Genomic DNA, 11506 nt, shown 5'->3' with positions numbered 1-11506 from the left:
GCTCACCTTGACCACTACTACCAGGAAGAACTGCCCGCTGTGCTCAAGGCCAGTCCCAATACCCTTCAAGGGGAGGAGAGGGAGGCCTCATATGCTCCCCATGAAGCTGGGTGGTGCTGGGGACCTAGCTTGCTCTCAGTTCCTAGAGCAGGCTGTGTGACATTGTGCAAGGCACCTAACCCTTCAGAACCCCAGTGTCCTCATCAGGGATCACCCCTGCTCTGTTGTGTAAAACTGTAATGGGACTAAAATGCGTAATGGGTGGGAAAAGGGTTTTTAAAGCTGGCAGGTGCGGTATACATGTGAGTGCCTATTAATAGAGGCCACAGTAATGCCTTCCTCCTTCCCATCCCTGTGCCCATCACCCACAAAGCTGGACAGAGAACCTGCTTTGCCACAGAGGCATGGGGGCAGGGTGGTGTCAATATCTTGGGGTTCTTTCCAGACCCTGGTCAGCGAGCTGTTGGAACACTTGAGGGACCCCCTGACCTTACTGAGCCACACTGAGCTGGAAGCCGCAGAGCTAGCCCTGGAGCAGGCCCGCCAAGGTGGGCAGACCACCTCCCAGGTGAGGACTGGGGCCCGTCAGAGTGGCCCAGAGAGCTTCTGCACCCTTCTCTCCCAGGATGCAGTGCCCTCCGGCATCTCTCCCCTTCTCCTTCTCCCTTTCCAAGAGGGGCTGGGACAGGAGCGGAGAGCGAGCTGACTTTTCTCCAACCTCCAGGTAAGCTGGGAGCAGGACCTGCAGCTCTTCCTTCAGGAGCCTGGCGTATTTTCGCCCACCCCACCTCAGCAGTTCCAGCCAGCAGGGACTGATCAGGTGAGGCCCCTCCGCTCCTTGGGACCCGGCCAGAGTGCTTGTATGTCAGAGTCGGTTTGTGCACCACGGGGTTTGCAGTGGCTGATTTTTCAGAAGCAGATGCCAGCCCTTTTTGCAGAGGCACCCCTGCCTAGGCTTGGCCCACCAATCTTTCCATTAGCAGCTGAGCTTGTTAGCCATTGCCACCACCCAGGAACTCTGGTCTGTACTTAAAAACAAAACAAGGAAAAATCCGCAGCCATTGAGTCCATGCGGACTCATAGTGACCCTGTAGGACAGAGTGGAACTGCTCCGGAGGATTTCTGAAGCTGTCCGTCTTCCCGGAAGCCGACTGCCTCATTTTGCTCCCACGGAGCAGCTGGTGACAGGGCAGCACTCAACCTCCTGTACCAGCAGGGCTCGTCCGCATTCCCCTGGGGACCTTAAGCCTCGGAGAGCACCCATTCACCTCCCTTCCTCCTGGAGCACAAAAGCCCAAAGTTTGGAAGAAACATGAAACAAAAAGATCATGGAATTTTCCCGTGAACTTGTTCAAAGCCCCCTCATGTTCACAGCTCCCGTTTCCACCCTCCATCCTTCATCCCCCTTCTGGGACAATGTGTGTTTCCACCGAAGTGTGCACCAGGCTTCATAGCAGGGCATGTAGCTCCACCTCTTTGTGTCCCGAAAGCAGGGAGGGAAGTGGGGGAGGGATGGCATCAGGTCTTCTCACAGCCCCCATTCCTGCTTCCCATCAGGTGTGTGTTCTGGAGCTGGAAGGGGGAGCAGGAGGCGTGGCTGGGGCAAGTGGCCTGGAGAAAGAGATCCAGCGCTGGACCAGCCGAGCTGCCCGAGACTACAAGATCCAGAACCATGGGAACTGGGTGAGCTGGGAGGCACAGGCAGGAGGGGAGAGGAAGATACTTTAAACCAACAGTATGGCACAGTGGGCACTAGCCCAGCTTTTGGAGCTGGATAGACCTGGGTTAAAATCTCAGCTCGGGTGGGGCGGGGGTGGGGGTGGGGACGATGGGGGTGGGATGGGGAGGAGCTGATACCAAGGGCTCAAGTAGAAAGAAAATGACAATGGCAACATATGTACGAATGTGTTTGATGAAATTTTTTATTAATAAATAAATAAAAGCTAAAAGGAAAACATAAAAATACCTCAGCTCTGTTGTCATCTAGCTTGTAACCTGAGGTGAGGAGTGAGCTAACCTCTCCGGCCCTCAGTTTCCTGGTTGGTGAATTAGGGTTATGAATTCCCCACCTTCTAGAGCAATTAAATGATGTCATACATGTGAAGCAATGAGCAAACTCCCAGTTGCAGAGGAAGCCATGTTTCATGGTCTCCCCACCCACCCTGTTCTTGGATTGCCCATCCAGGTGCTGCAGCGGTTGGAGCAGAGGCGGCAGCAGGCCCCAGAGCGGGAGGCTCCGGGCATAGAGCTGCGGTTGCAGGAAGTGAGGGAGAGCATCCGGAGGGCCCAGGTGAGGCACAGCCCCAGGGTTAGGGGTGCAGGGGCCCCACCTCCTCGGGCAGTGCCCCCCCTTCACCCCTCCCCACCCATAGCTGTGTGAATGCTTACCACGCACATGGAGCGGACCGCCTGGCTAGTGGGTTTGAACTGCTGACCTTTCCACCAGAAGCTAGGAGCTTAACCTCTGTGCTCACCCCACTCTCTCTTGCCTCTGTTTGTCTATCAGTGGTTCTCAACCTTCCTCAGGCCGCGACCCTTTAATATAGTTCCTCATGTTGTGGTGATCCCCCAACCATAAAATTATTTTCGTTGCTACTTCATCACTGTCATTTTGCTGTTATAATTCGGGCGACCTCTGTGAAAGGACTGTTCGACCCTAAAGCAGTTGCGACCCACAGGTTGAAAACCATTGGTTATCTGATGGCAGGGCTGAGGGAGGTAAAGGGGAGGTGTAGCTGGTGTGGCTCCAATCACCAACCAGACTGTGATCTAGACTGACTCTGGTTCCCCGTGCCAGGTGAGTCAGGTGAAGGGGGCTGCCCGGCTGGCGCTGCTGCAGGGGACCGGCCTGGACGTCCAGTGCTGGCTGAAGCCAGCCATGACGCAGGCCCAGGCTGCGGTGGAGCAGGAACGACGGCTCAGTGAGGCCCGGCTGTCCCAGAAGGACCTCTCCCCGACGGTGAGCCCCCAGGAAGCCTCCCTTCCCATGAAGACCCGGGAGGATGCAAGTCCCTAGTGGGAGGAGGCTCAGTAGCATGGGTCTCAATAGGACCGGGCTCACAGGGTTGTTGGGAGGCCGGAATGAAACCCGTCATAGACAGTGCTCCGCACCTTTCCTGCCGTAGTGAGCCAGAAGACACTCAGCATGCGTGCAGATAGATAGCATGGTGGCTAAGGACTAAGGTTCTGGAGGCAGGCTGTCAGTAGTTTAAACACTAGTCACATTACAGCCCACTAGCTGTGTGAGCTCCTGACTTAATCTTTCAGAGCCTCAATGTCCTCAAATGTAAAACAAGATACATAGTTATGCAAAATGGTGCTGAGTTGTGAGCCAATGACCATAGGATGCCCTACCCTGAGCCTGGCATGTGGGAAGCATGCAGTCATATAACTCTGTTCATATTGATGGTGCTCTTTTGCTCTGTGGTGGTGATTTTGGAGTCTTGGTAGCACAGTGGGTTAAGTGCTGGGCTGCTCACTGCAAAGTCAGGAGTTCAAACTACTAGCCATTCAGCAGGAGGAAGGTGCAGCTTTTGCTTCCATAAAGATTTACAGCCTCAGAAACCCTAGGGAGCAGTTCTGTGTCCTGTCAGGTCACTATGAGTCTACATGGACTTGCTGACAGGAGACTCGTTTTCAGTTTGGTGGTGGTTTTGCTGGAGATTCAGAGCAAACCGAGGGGGGATGTAGGGTGGGATTGGTGGGCAGCTATTCTGAAGGATCATCCAGAATCCTTTAGTGGTAAGATGGAGAAGTTGGAGAAACAGCTGAGACCTGTCTGTTCTCTGGCCCCCTCCAGGCTGAAGATACGGAGCTCTCGGACTTTGAGGAATGTGAGGAGGCCGGTGAGCTCTTTGAGGAGCCCGTCCCCACAGCCATGACCACCAGACCCCTCCCCTACTCTGCACATGTGGTGTTTGGCTATCAGGTAGGAATGAGAGTGGGAGCCTCAGAGGGTAGGGGTCAGGCATGGCCAACCCCCTGACTCCTTCCTTCTGGGGCCCAGGCTGGGCATGAGGATGAGCTGACCATTAAGGAAGGAGAGTGGCTGGAGGTCATAGAGGAAGGAGATGTGGATGAATGGGTTAAGGTAGGCATGGGGCCCAGAGCTTTGACCCTGGGGTTGGAGGGCCTCACTGAGCCGTCATTCCTGCTCCACTGCAGCCTGGGCCTCTCTGTGACTGCCCCTGTTCCCCCTCCGCCCCCACCCCAAGGGCCTAGCCAACCAGATCTGAAAGCTGGTATGGAAAAGAGCCAGGGCTGTGGGCTGCAGTGGCCAGTTTGGTATCTGTTCACATCTCTGGGCAAGTAGGCTCGGAACCAGCATGGCGAGGTAGGCTTCGTCCCGGAGCGGTATCTCAACTTCCCGAACCTCTCCCTGCCTGAGAGGGGCCAGGACAGCAACAATCCGTCGGGAGCAGAGCCCACAGGTAAGAAAGGGAAATTGTGGGTCCGGGATTCTTGGATGTGGCAGTGGCCCTCGGCCCCTCCACTTCCACCGTTGACCTTGTCTCCTGGGCTTCTGCAGCCTTCCTGGCCCGGGCCCTGTACATGTACACAGCACAGAGCACAGAGGAGCTGAGCTTCCCTGAAGGGGCGCTCATTCGATTGCTGCCCCGGGCCCAGGACGGAGTGGATGATGGCTTCTGGAGGGGAGAGTTTGGGGGCCATGTCGGGGTCTTCCCCTCCCTCCTGGTGGAGGAGATGCTTGCCCCCCCAGGACTCCCTGAGCCCTCAGACCCTGAAGAGGTAAGGCTCCCTTCCCATGGGGTTCCCAGGCACCTGTGGATTGACGCATCCACCTCAGTAGGCCCGTGTTCACTTCACGTCTCCTCCCACATTTCCCTCCTGTGTGGCTTTGGGCCTCCCCGTCTCCACTTGGCTAGGCAATGAAAAGGGAAAACAAGGCAGCCTAGCATAGCACTCCAGAGCACTTCAGCCGAAATGCTAAAGAGGCCTGAGTTCGCATCCTTACTGTGTGTGACCTTGGCCAGCGATGTCACCACCCTGAGCTTCGGTTGCCTCACCTATCAAGTGGGGACAGAGACACTTCTTTCAGCAGGCTCACTCTGATGATTGCAGTTCATGGAGGCGCAGCCCTTAGTGTGTGGCCCCGAGGAGGGCCTCAGTGTAGGGGAGCAGCTGTTCTCGTGAGGGAGCCGTAGGGGCACAGTGCGTCAGCACTTGGCTGCTAACCAAAAGGTCAGTGATTCACACCCATCAGCTGAGAAAGATGCGGCAATCCCATTCCATAAAAATGACAGCCTTGGAAAACCCCTGGGCTGTTCTCTGTCCCAAAAGGGTGCTGTGACTCACCATCAAGTGAACATCAGTGGGTTGGCTTAGGGGTTTCTTTTAGTAGCCGCCGCCTTGGTGGCGCAGTGGTGAAGCACTCCGCTGCTAACTGAAGATCAGTGGCTCATACCTGCGAGCTGCTATCACAGGACAAGAGGTGTAGTGGCAGTCTGCTTCCATAGGGATGACCCCTCGGAAGCCCTTGGAGTCAGACTCTGCCCTCCATGGCAGTAGGTTACTGTTATAACACAGGTGTGGGAGTCTAACCAGGAACATGCCACTCACTGGTTTTACGATCTTGGGTAGATGGCTTAATCTATATGCTGAGTGTCTTCTTGGAAAAAAGGAACCATAAGAATGCCTACCTCCCAAGGTGGTAGTAAGGACTGGATGAACTAAGATGTGCCAAGTGCCCACAGAACGCTGGGTGTAGTGTCAGTGCCCAATTCCGACTATTGAAATAGGTACTAGCTCCAACCCCCATCCAGAGCCAAGCACTTGGCCACTCCTGTATTATCGGGGAATGATGATGGGACAGGAATTGAAAGTAGGATGAGACGTGGACGAAACCTTCCCACAGCCCGAGATTAACTGTGCACCCCCCACCCTCAGACGCTGCCATCCCCTTCTCCGCCGAGCTTCTCCCCTCCTGCACCCACCTCTGCCTTGGATGGGCCCCCTGCACCCATCCTGCCTGGGGGTGAGTTGAGGGAATGGGGGCCCTGGGAGGGTGAGAGACAGGAAGGAAGAAGCTTGGGACTCTGAGGCCATGCTCTGCTCCCCTGCGAGCCCGGAGGCCCCGCCACTGCAGGCCTACTGCAGCCAGATGGAAGGAGTGTGGGCTTTGGAACTGAGCCCATTGGCTCCCAGCCCATTCGATCTCTCCCTAGTGTGCCATTTGGGATGGGATGTTTGACCTGTCTGGGCTGCACTGAGCTGTGTGAGGTGTCCAGGAGTACACTGCATTGTGCCTGGCACAGCACAAACACACAGAATAGCTGTTTGGTCCCAATTAGTGTTCTTGAGTCCTGCAGGCACAATGTCTACCTTTCCTAACGCCTTCTGGGACTTCTCCTTTCTCCACTGAGACTCCCTCCCTACTCCAGGACCCCCTGCCCCGCAAAAAACAAAAAATGCGCCCCCTTTCTCCAGCAGCCCGAGTTCCCATGGATTGATTTAGCACTCAGCCATTTCTTGTGTTTCTTGATGTCCCATGTGTTGGGTTTCCGACAGCCCTTGAGGGTGGGGGTGCTGTACCCCACCTCCCCTGCTCCGAGACCTAGAGCCGGGCTGAGTACACGGCAGGTGCCCGGGTGTGTTGGGGGATGGATGGGCTGCTGCGTTTTATGGCCGAGGTTGGGGATTATTCATTAATTCAGCAAATGTTTAAAGAAGGCCACTGGCCTAAGTGCTGGAGATACAACAGAACACAACAAAGACCAAAGACTGACTGACTTGTGGTTCTTATTTACAGAGCAACTCCCCGACTGCCCTGGGCCCCTGGACCGGATGGTGCCTCGAATCAAGCCGGTAAGGGGCCTGCTGTGGAAGGAGACTGGCCAGGGGTCATTCCAACTTGTCCTGCTTTGTCTTCAAGGCTGAGGGAGAGGGCGGGTAATCCCAAGAGGACACTTCAGAGCACTAACCGTGGGTTCCCTACAGGTGCGTCCACCTCCACCTCCGCCAGCTAAGGCCCCGGATCCTGGCCACCCAGAACCCCTCACCTGAGAGCCGGGGGCTCATAGTCCCTCAGTGATGCTGCTACCCCAGCCCCATGCTGTCAGATACTGCTCTCTCACTGATCCTGCACACCACAGCCCAAAGCTGGACTCTCCCCCATTCCCCGGGCCGGACCCACTCCTTCCCTCCATTCCCCTCCTGCAGTCTGTCCGGGGTGGGGGTGGGGGAAACTTCTCTTTTCTTTTCTACCACCATCCAATCTCTAGGGCGGGAACTCGCCTATACCAGCCCCGATATCTCTGAGACTGGAACCCATCCCCTGTGAAGTTTGGACTGGTTCTGCCCATTTCCATCTCCAACCTGGCTCTGGGCCCCACCCTACCCTAGAGGCCAGGCCCTCTGGGGTTGGGGGTGGGTTGGAGGGCAAGGGCAGGAACTGGAGCCAGTATGGAAAAGCAAATGTAATGGTCTGAGCAGATTTATTGACAGTGAATAAAGGGCAGGAAGCCCAAGCCACGGCCTGGACCTCTTGTGCCAAGAGGACAGGCGGCCTTCGGTGCTATTGCTTTAGGGGTCCGCCAAAGGCAGGGGCCTGCTCCCAGCTGCCACGCTCCAGCATGTGGAGCAAGGAAAACGGGGAGGCAGGTCAGGCGGCCTGTTGACAGGCAAGGGAAGGGGAAGAGACAGAGTATGTTGGGGGGAGGGGGGCACTTCTCCCGAGGTTCCCCAGCTTGAGACCATGCAACTCCAGGTGGATGCAAGGCTGGTCCCTCAGCCAGGGCACTGATGTCCAGTGGAAGGAAGCGACTTCATGCCCACCCACCCCTGGCTCCGTCAGCTGGTAGTCATTCAGCAGCAGCAAAGAATGAGGCTTGAAAGAGGAAAGATAAGACTATTGCTTCCTATTTGAGTTCTGCCACTTTTTCTTGGTGGCCAAGGGCCCCTTCACTTCCAGGTTCCAGAATCTGCCCCCTGGAGCACATGCTCACTCCCCCAGGACCAAACCAAGGAATTTGTAGCAAAGGATAAAGTCTAGTTGTCCTTGGGGGTCCCAGGGAGCTGATAGGCTTGAGCAGGTGGTAGGAAGATGAGATTCCCTGTCTCCGGATCCAGGCAGACTCACCTCACACACCTCCTGTTCCCCGAGGTGGGGACGCCTGAGGAAAAAGAGAGGGGTCAACATGTGATACTAGGAAGTCCCAGAGTAGGGGACAATAAGCTCAGCCACCACCGTCCTGATGCAGCCCTGACCTTGTCTTCATACCTGCTCATCTGAGGTGTCCACTTTGGTTGGCTGTCCATTTGCCTCTTGACTGGGCAGCCCTGGACTTGGGCCCCTGCTTCCGGCCGCTAGCCCCGGCTCTGCAGAGGCTCCAGGGTTCCCCTCAAGAGCACACGGGACGACGCCACGGTCCCGGAGACCTCCATTCTGCACTGGGGGGTTGGCTAGGGGCTGAGGCTGGGGTGGTCTCTCGGGGGGCAGTCTTTCCATGGCAGGTGCCCCTGCCCTGGGCTGCCCTCCCCCAGATTCTTGACTGCCCCCTGGATCCTGCCCCCCACCAGAGCCCCAGCTTCTGTCTGTGGGGGAGCCATCATGGTGCTCATGAAACCCATGGCGTTTCTCAATGTGTGTCACCCGGAACCTGGAGGAGAGGGAACATTGAGGCTTATGACCCAGCTGAGGCTGCATGTCCTCCCCTCCAATCAGGGATACCCCGATGTGGTGGCCACTTCCCTCTGGCCTGGACAGGGAAGGCCTTTTAGACTTCGGGAGAGGGGACACTGCAGCCAGACCCCTGCTGCAGCTCTCAGTCTGAGAGGAAAGAGCCAGGTCCATCGGGGGTCCTGCAGGGGTTCCCACTGGGCCCCGGCCTCTACCCACCTTGCCTTAGAGCACTCTATCCTCACCTGCCCACAGAGAACACGGTGGTCTCCCCAGGCCTAGGGCGGCTCTTTCCTTCCTTGGAGCGGCCCTGACGGACAAGTGGGGGCCTCTTGTTGCGTGTGCAATGGATGCAAGGGGCTGCAGAGCCCAGGTGCACTGTGTGGTGGTGGGAGGGGGCTCCATCCTGCAGGCTAGCTGTGACATCCACACTGGACAGGGGGAGGAGGAGAGCAGGGGTGACGGTCTCATCTCCCTCCCTGTTGTTTCCTGCTTACAGCATGCTCCTTAAACCACCTCACTTTCCCAAGACCCAAACATTCTCTCTAATAAACTCCATATCAAACTGTTAAGACATGTGGATGAAGTGCCAATAAAACCATTAAAAAGATATCATCAGAATGTCAGCGGACCATTTGTTCCCGGTCCAGGGGCTGTTTGCCAAAAGAGAATGATTCTCCCAGAGGAGTGGCATGAGGGGCAAGTGTTCGTTTGATGCTGTCCAGGTGGGAGGTAGGATTTGAAGGACTCTGGGTCTCTACAAAACTAGGCGAGCCAGCCTTCCTGGTCACCCTCCACCCACAACATGCAAGGAGACTGGGAGAGGACTGCTGAGGACAGCGTGCTCTCCAAGGCAAGCAAAGTCATGCTGGACCTTATTTCCAGCTCACCTGGACAGTTGCACTGTCCCTTCCCCCTCACTGTCCCCCAGCATCTCCTTCAAGGCCTCAGCATTGGCTGAGGGGCAGAAGGAAAACATGGAATTAGTGGCAGTCAGGGCAAGAGAATGGGAGGGGAGGTAAAAGAGCCTGCCGATGCCCACCTTCATTTTGGATGATGCATCGAACGATCCTCTCCACTGTGTCCTCATTCAAGTCGTCATCCTCAGCTGCAGGATGAAAGCGTGAACAAGGAAAGAGGAAATGAATGAGCTCGGGGCAAGTATGATCTAGCAGCTCCTGTGGCTTAGGCTCAAACACATCCCTGTCTCTTTGCTGTCATGCTGCATGGAGTATTTCAGGGGCCAGGCAGGAAAGGTGCAGAGGTCAACGGGAGTCTTAAGTCCATCCTGCCTCTAGTCTTGCTTTTGGGGTGGTGTCACCCCACTTGCTGACTCAAGGAAGCATCGCTAGGCCTCCCAGCTGGCCTGACTAGGATCACACCAAGGTGGGCTGGCCAGGGAAAGCTGAAGAGGTTGTGGGGTGAGGGGTCAAAGGAAAAGATGACTGAGCCAGGGTTCCAGGCTCCTGACTCACAGGGCTGGAGCTGGGCGTCGTCAGGCTCTGAGCCCCTCGACGTGCGGCAGCGGTAGCCCTTCTTCTTTAGCACGTGGCAGATCATGAAGCCTACCAGGCCCATGAGGAAGAAGACCAGAACGAGCAGGAAGAGCATGTACAGCCCATGCTGGGGCGGCTCCAGGTCAGGCTGTGGTTCCGACATGAGGCCCTGGGGGGCGAGCGCGGGCCAGGGCGCTTCCTGGGGGGAGGGGGCTGCAGCTGGGGATGGTGGGCAGGGGCAGGCTCCCAAATTGGCAAGCCTCGGAGGTCCGGCCCCACCCACTACCCAACCAGGGCGCTGTCCGGGCCAGGGGTGCTGCCTGTCCGCCAAGTGCTGCCCGGGCAGGAGGCCAGACGACAAAGGCTACGCAAAGTCTTCTTCCTGGACCCTGGTACCGCTTCGCCGACGCCCGGAGCTTTCCTCCTTTCCAGCTCGGCCCCACGCTACTATCCCTCCCAAGGACACTGCAGCGCAAGATGGGACGGGATTCTCTGGCGGCACCAGGAGTCGCGCCTGAGTCAGCGTCCGCGCCGGCCCGGCCTCTGCAGCCTCCTCCCCAGCCTTCCATCCCGCACCGTCCCTTTCCCAGCTCTTTCCACCCTGACCTCCTGGCCCACTCAGTACCGGTGGTGCGGTTCTGGCTCCGGCTCGAGTTTCCGCTCCAGGGGCGTCCTAGTCCGGCTCAGGGCCCCCGACGCCCTCCCGGCGTTCATCCCTTGCTTCCTCCCCCTCCCTTGACCGCCTTGCCGGCTCCGGGCTGCGGCTGCGGCTACTGGTGCTGTGGCAGGCAGGGGGAGGGAAGGATGGAGAGGAATGTGAGTTGGTGCGGGCGGCCCCAGGCTCCGAACCAGTCCGGTTCTGGGAAGGAAAGGGAGTAGGTGGTGCCTCCGCAGCCGCCCCTGGGTTCCCAAATGCCTGCGCCTGCAGCCGGCCAGAGACTAGGGGGCGGAGCACAGGTGTGCGGGGCGGAGAGCGTGAGCTGTGCGCGCTGGTGAGCGCCAGTGTGGTGCGCGCGTGACTGCGCCGGCCCCCCTCCAGGCTAGTGCGGGGCCGTCTGGGCCGTCTGGGGCCGGGGAGGGGGAAAGGCGTGCGGTTCGGCCTGGCGGGGGTGCTCCTCACTGGTCGATCTACCCCGCCCGCCTGGAGAGGCTCCTGCCTCGTGATGCCCCAGCCCGGCGCGTGGCCTGGGATCTCCCCGGCGGGCAGACAGAAGCACCTAAGCGTGGCGGCGTGGCCGATTCTCTGGAGCCCCCTCGCGAAGTGGGCGCGGAGATCACAGCCTGCTCTCGTTGGCTGGGGCCAGGAGGCTGGACAGATGTTCCGGTTTCCTGAGGTTGTGACCCTGGGCGGGGGGTGGGGGGGAAGAAATGT

The 11506-nt window shown here is 57.8% G+C and overlaps 2 protein-coding genes across 3 annotated transcripts in view; one reads left to right on the top strand and one right to left on the bottom strand.

Annotated features, from left to right (window-relative positions):
- FCHSD1 (FCH and double SH3 domains 1) overlaps positions 1 to 9243 on the top strand; it is a 13114-nt gene extending 3871 nt beyond the window's left edge. For both annotated transcript variants that reach the window (XM_075541739.1, XM_075541738.1), the window contains exons 8-20: positions 1 to 48; positions 446 to 568; positions 725 to 820; positions 1558 to 1683; positions 2186 to 2290; positions 2798 to 2959; positions 3800 to 3928; positions 4007 to 4090; positions 4313 to 4430; positions 4529 to 4749; positions 5908 to 5995; positions 6770 to 6825; positions 6958 to 9243. The exon at positions 1 to 48 is cut by the window's left edge and continues 81 nt beyond it. In XM_075541739.1, the coding sequence (XP_075397854.1) occupies positions 1 to 48; positions 446 to 568; positions 725 to 820; positions 1558 to 1683; positions 2186 to 2290; positions 2798 to 2959; positions 3800 to 3928; positions 4007 to 4090; positions 4313 to 4430; positions 4529 to 4749; positions 5908 to 5995; positions 6770 to 6825; positions 6958 to 7023 (1422 nt within the window). In that variant the 3' untranslated portion in view covers positions 7024 to 9243. The remainder of the gene's footprint in view (positions 49 to 445; positions 569 to 724; positions 821 to 1557; positions 1684 to 2185; positions 2291 to 2797; positions 2960 to 3799; positions 3929 to 4006; positions 4091 to 4312; positions 4431 to 4528; positions 4750 to 5907; positions 5996 to 6769; positions 6826 to 6957) is intronic.
- On the bottom strand, positions 7438 to 11234 carry RELL2 (RELT like 2). Its single transcript, XM_075541740.1, has 7 exons — positions 10760 to 11234; positions 10114 to 10333; positions 9681 to 9746; positions 9529 to 9595; positions 8884 to 9069; positions 8240 to 8618; positions 7438 to 8132 (listed from the first exon to the last, which is right to left on the bottom strand). Exons 2-7 carry the CDS (start codon positions 10295 to 10297, stop codon positions 8100 to 8102), a joined length of 915 nt encoding a protein of 304 aa, XP_075397855.1. The 5' UTR covers positions 10298 to 10333; positions 10760 to 11234; the 3' UTR covers positions 7438 to 8099.
- Positions 11235 to 11506: the final 272 nt, after the last annotated feature.

The sequence above is a fragment of the Tenrec ecaudatus genome, chromosome 2 (assembly GCF_050624435.1).
Source record: "Tenrec ecaudatus isolate mTenEca1 chromosome 2, mTenEca1.hap1, whole genome shotgun sequence".
In the NCBI taxonomy this organism is placed as follows: domain Eukaryota; kingdom Metazoa; phylum Chordata; class Mammalia; order Afrosoricida; family Tenrecidae; genus Tenrec; species Tenrec ecaudatus.
This window is presented reverse-complemented; position numbering and strand designations above follow the sequence as displayed.

What these genes read in the sequence shown, in the direction of transcription:
- RELL2 (XM_075541740.1), bottom strand. Translation starts at nt 10,297, where the DNA reads ATGTCGGAACCACAGCCTGACCTGGAGCCGCCCCAGCATGGGCTGTAC. An exon ending in ATGCATCATCCAAAATGAAG is followed by an intron (nt 9,596 to 9,680) that starts GTGGGCATCGGC and finishes TCTGCCCCTCAG; the next exon opens with CCAATGCTGAGGCCTTGAAG. An exon ending in GGGACAGTGCAACTGTCCAG is followed by an intron (nt 9,070 to 9,528) that starts GTGAGCTGGAAA and finishes CCCCCTGTCCAG; the next exon opens with TGTGGATGTCACAGCTAGCC.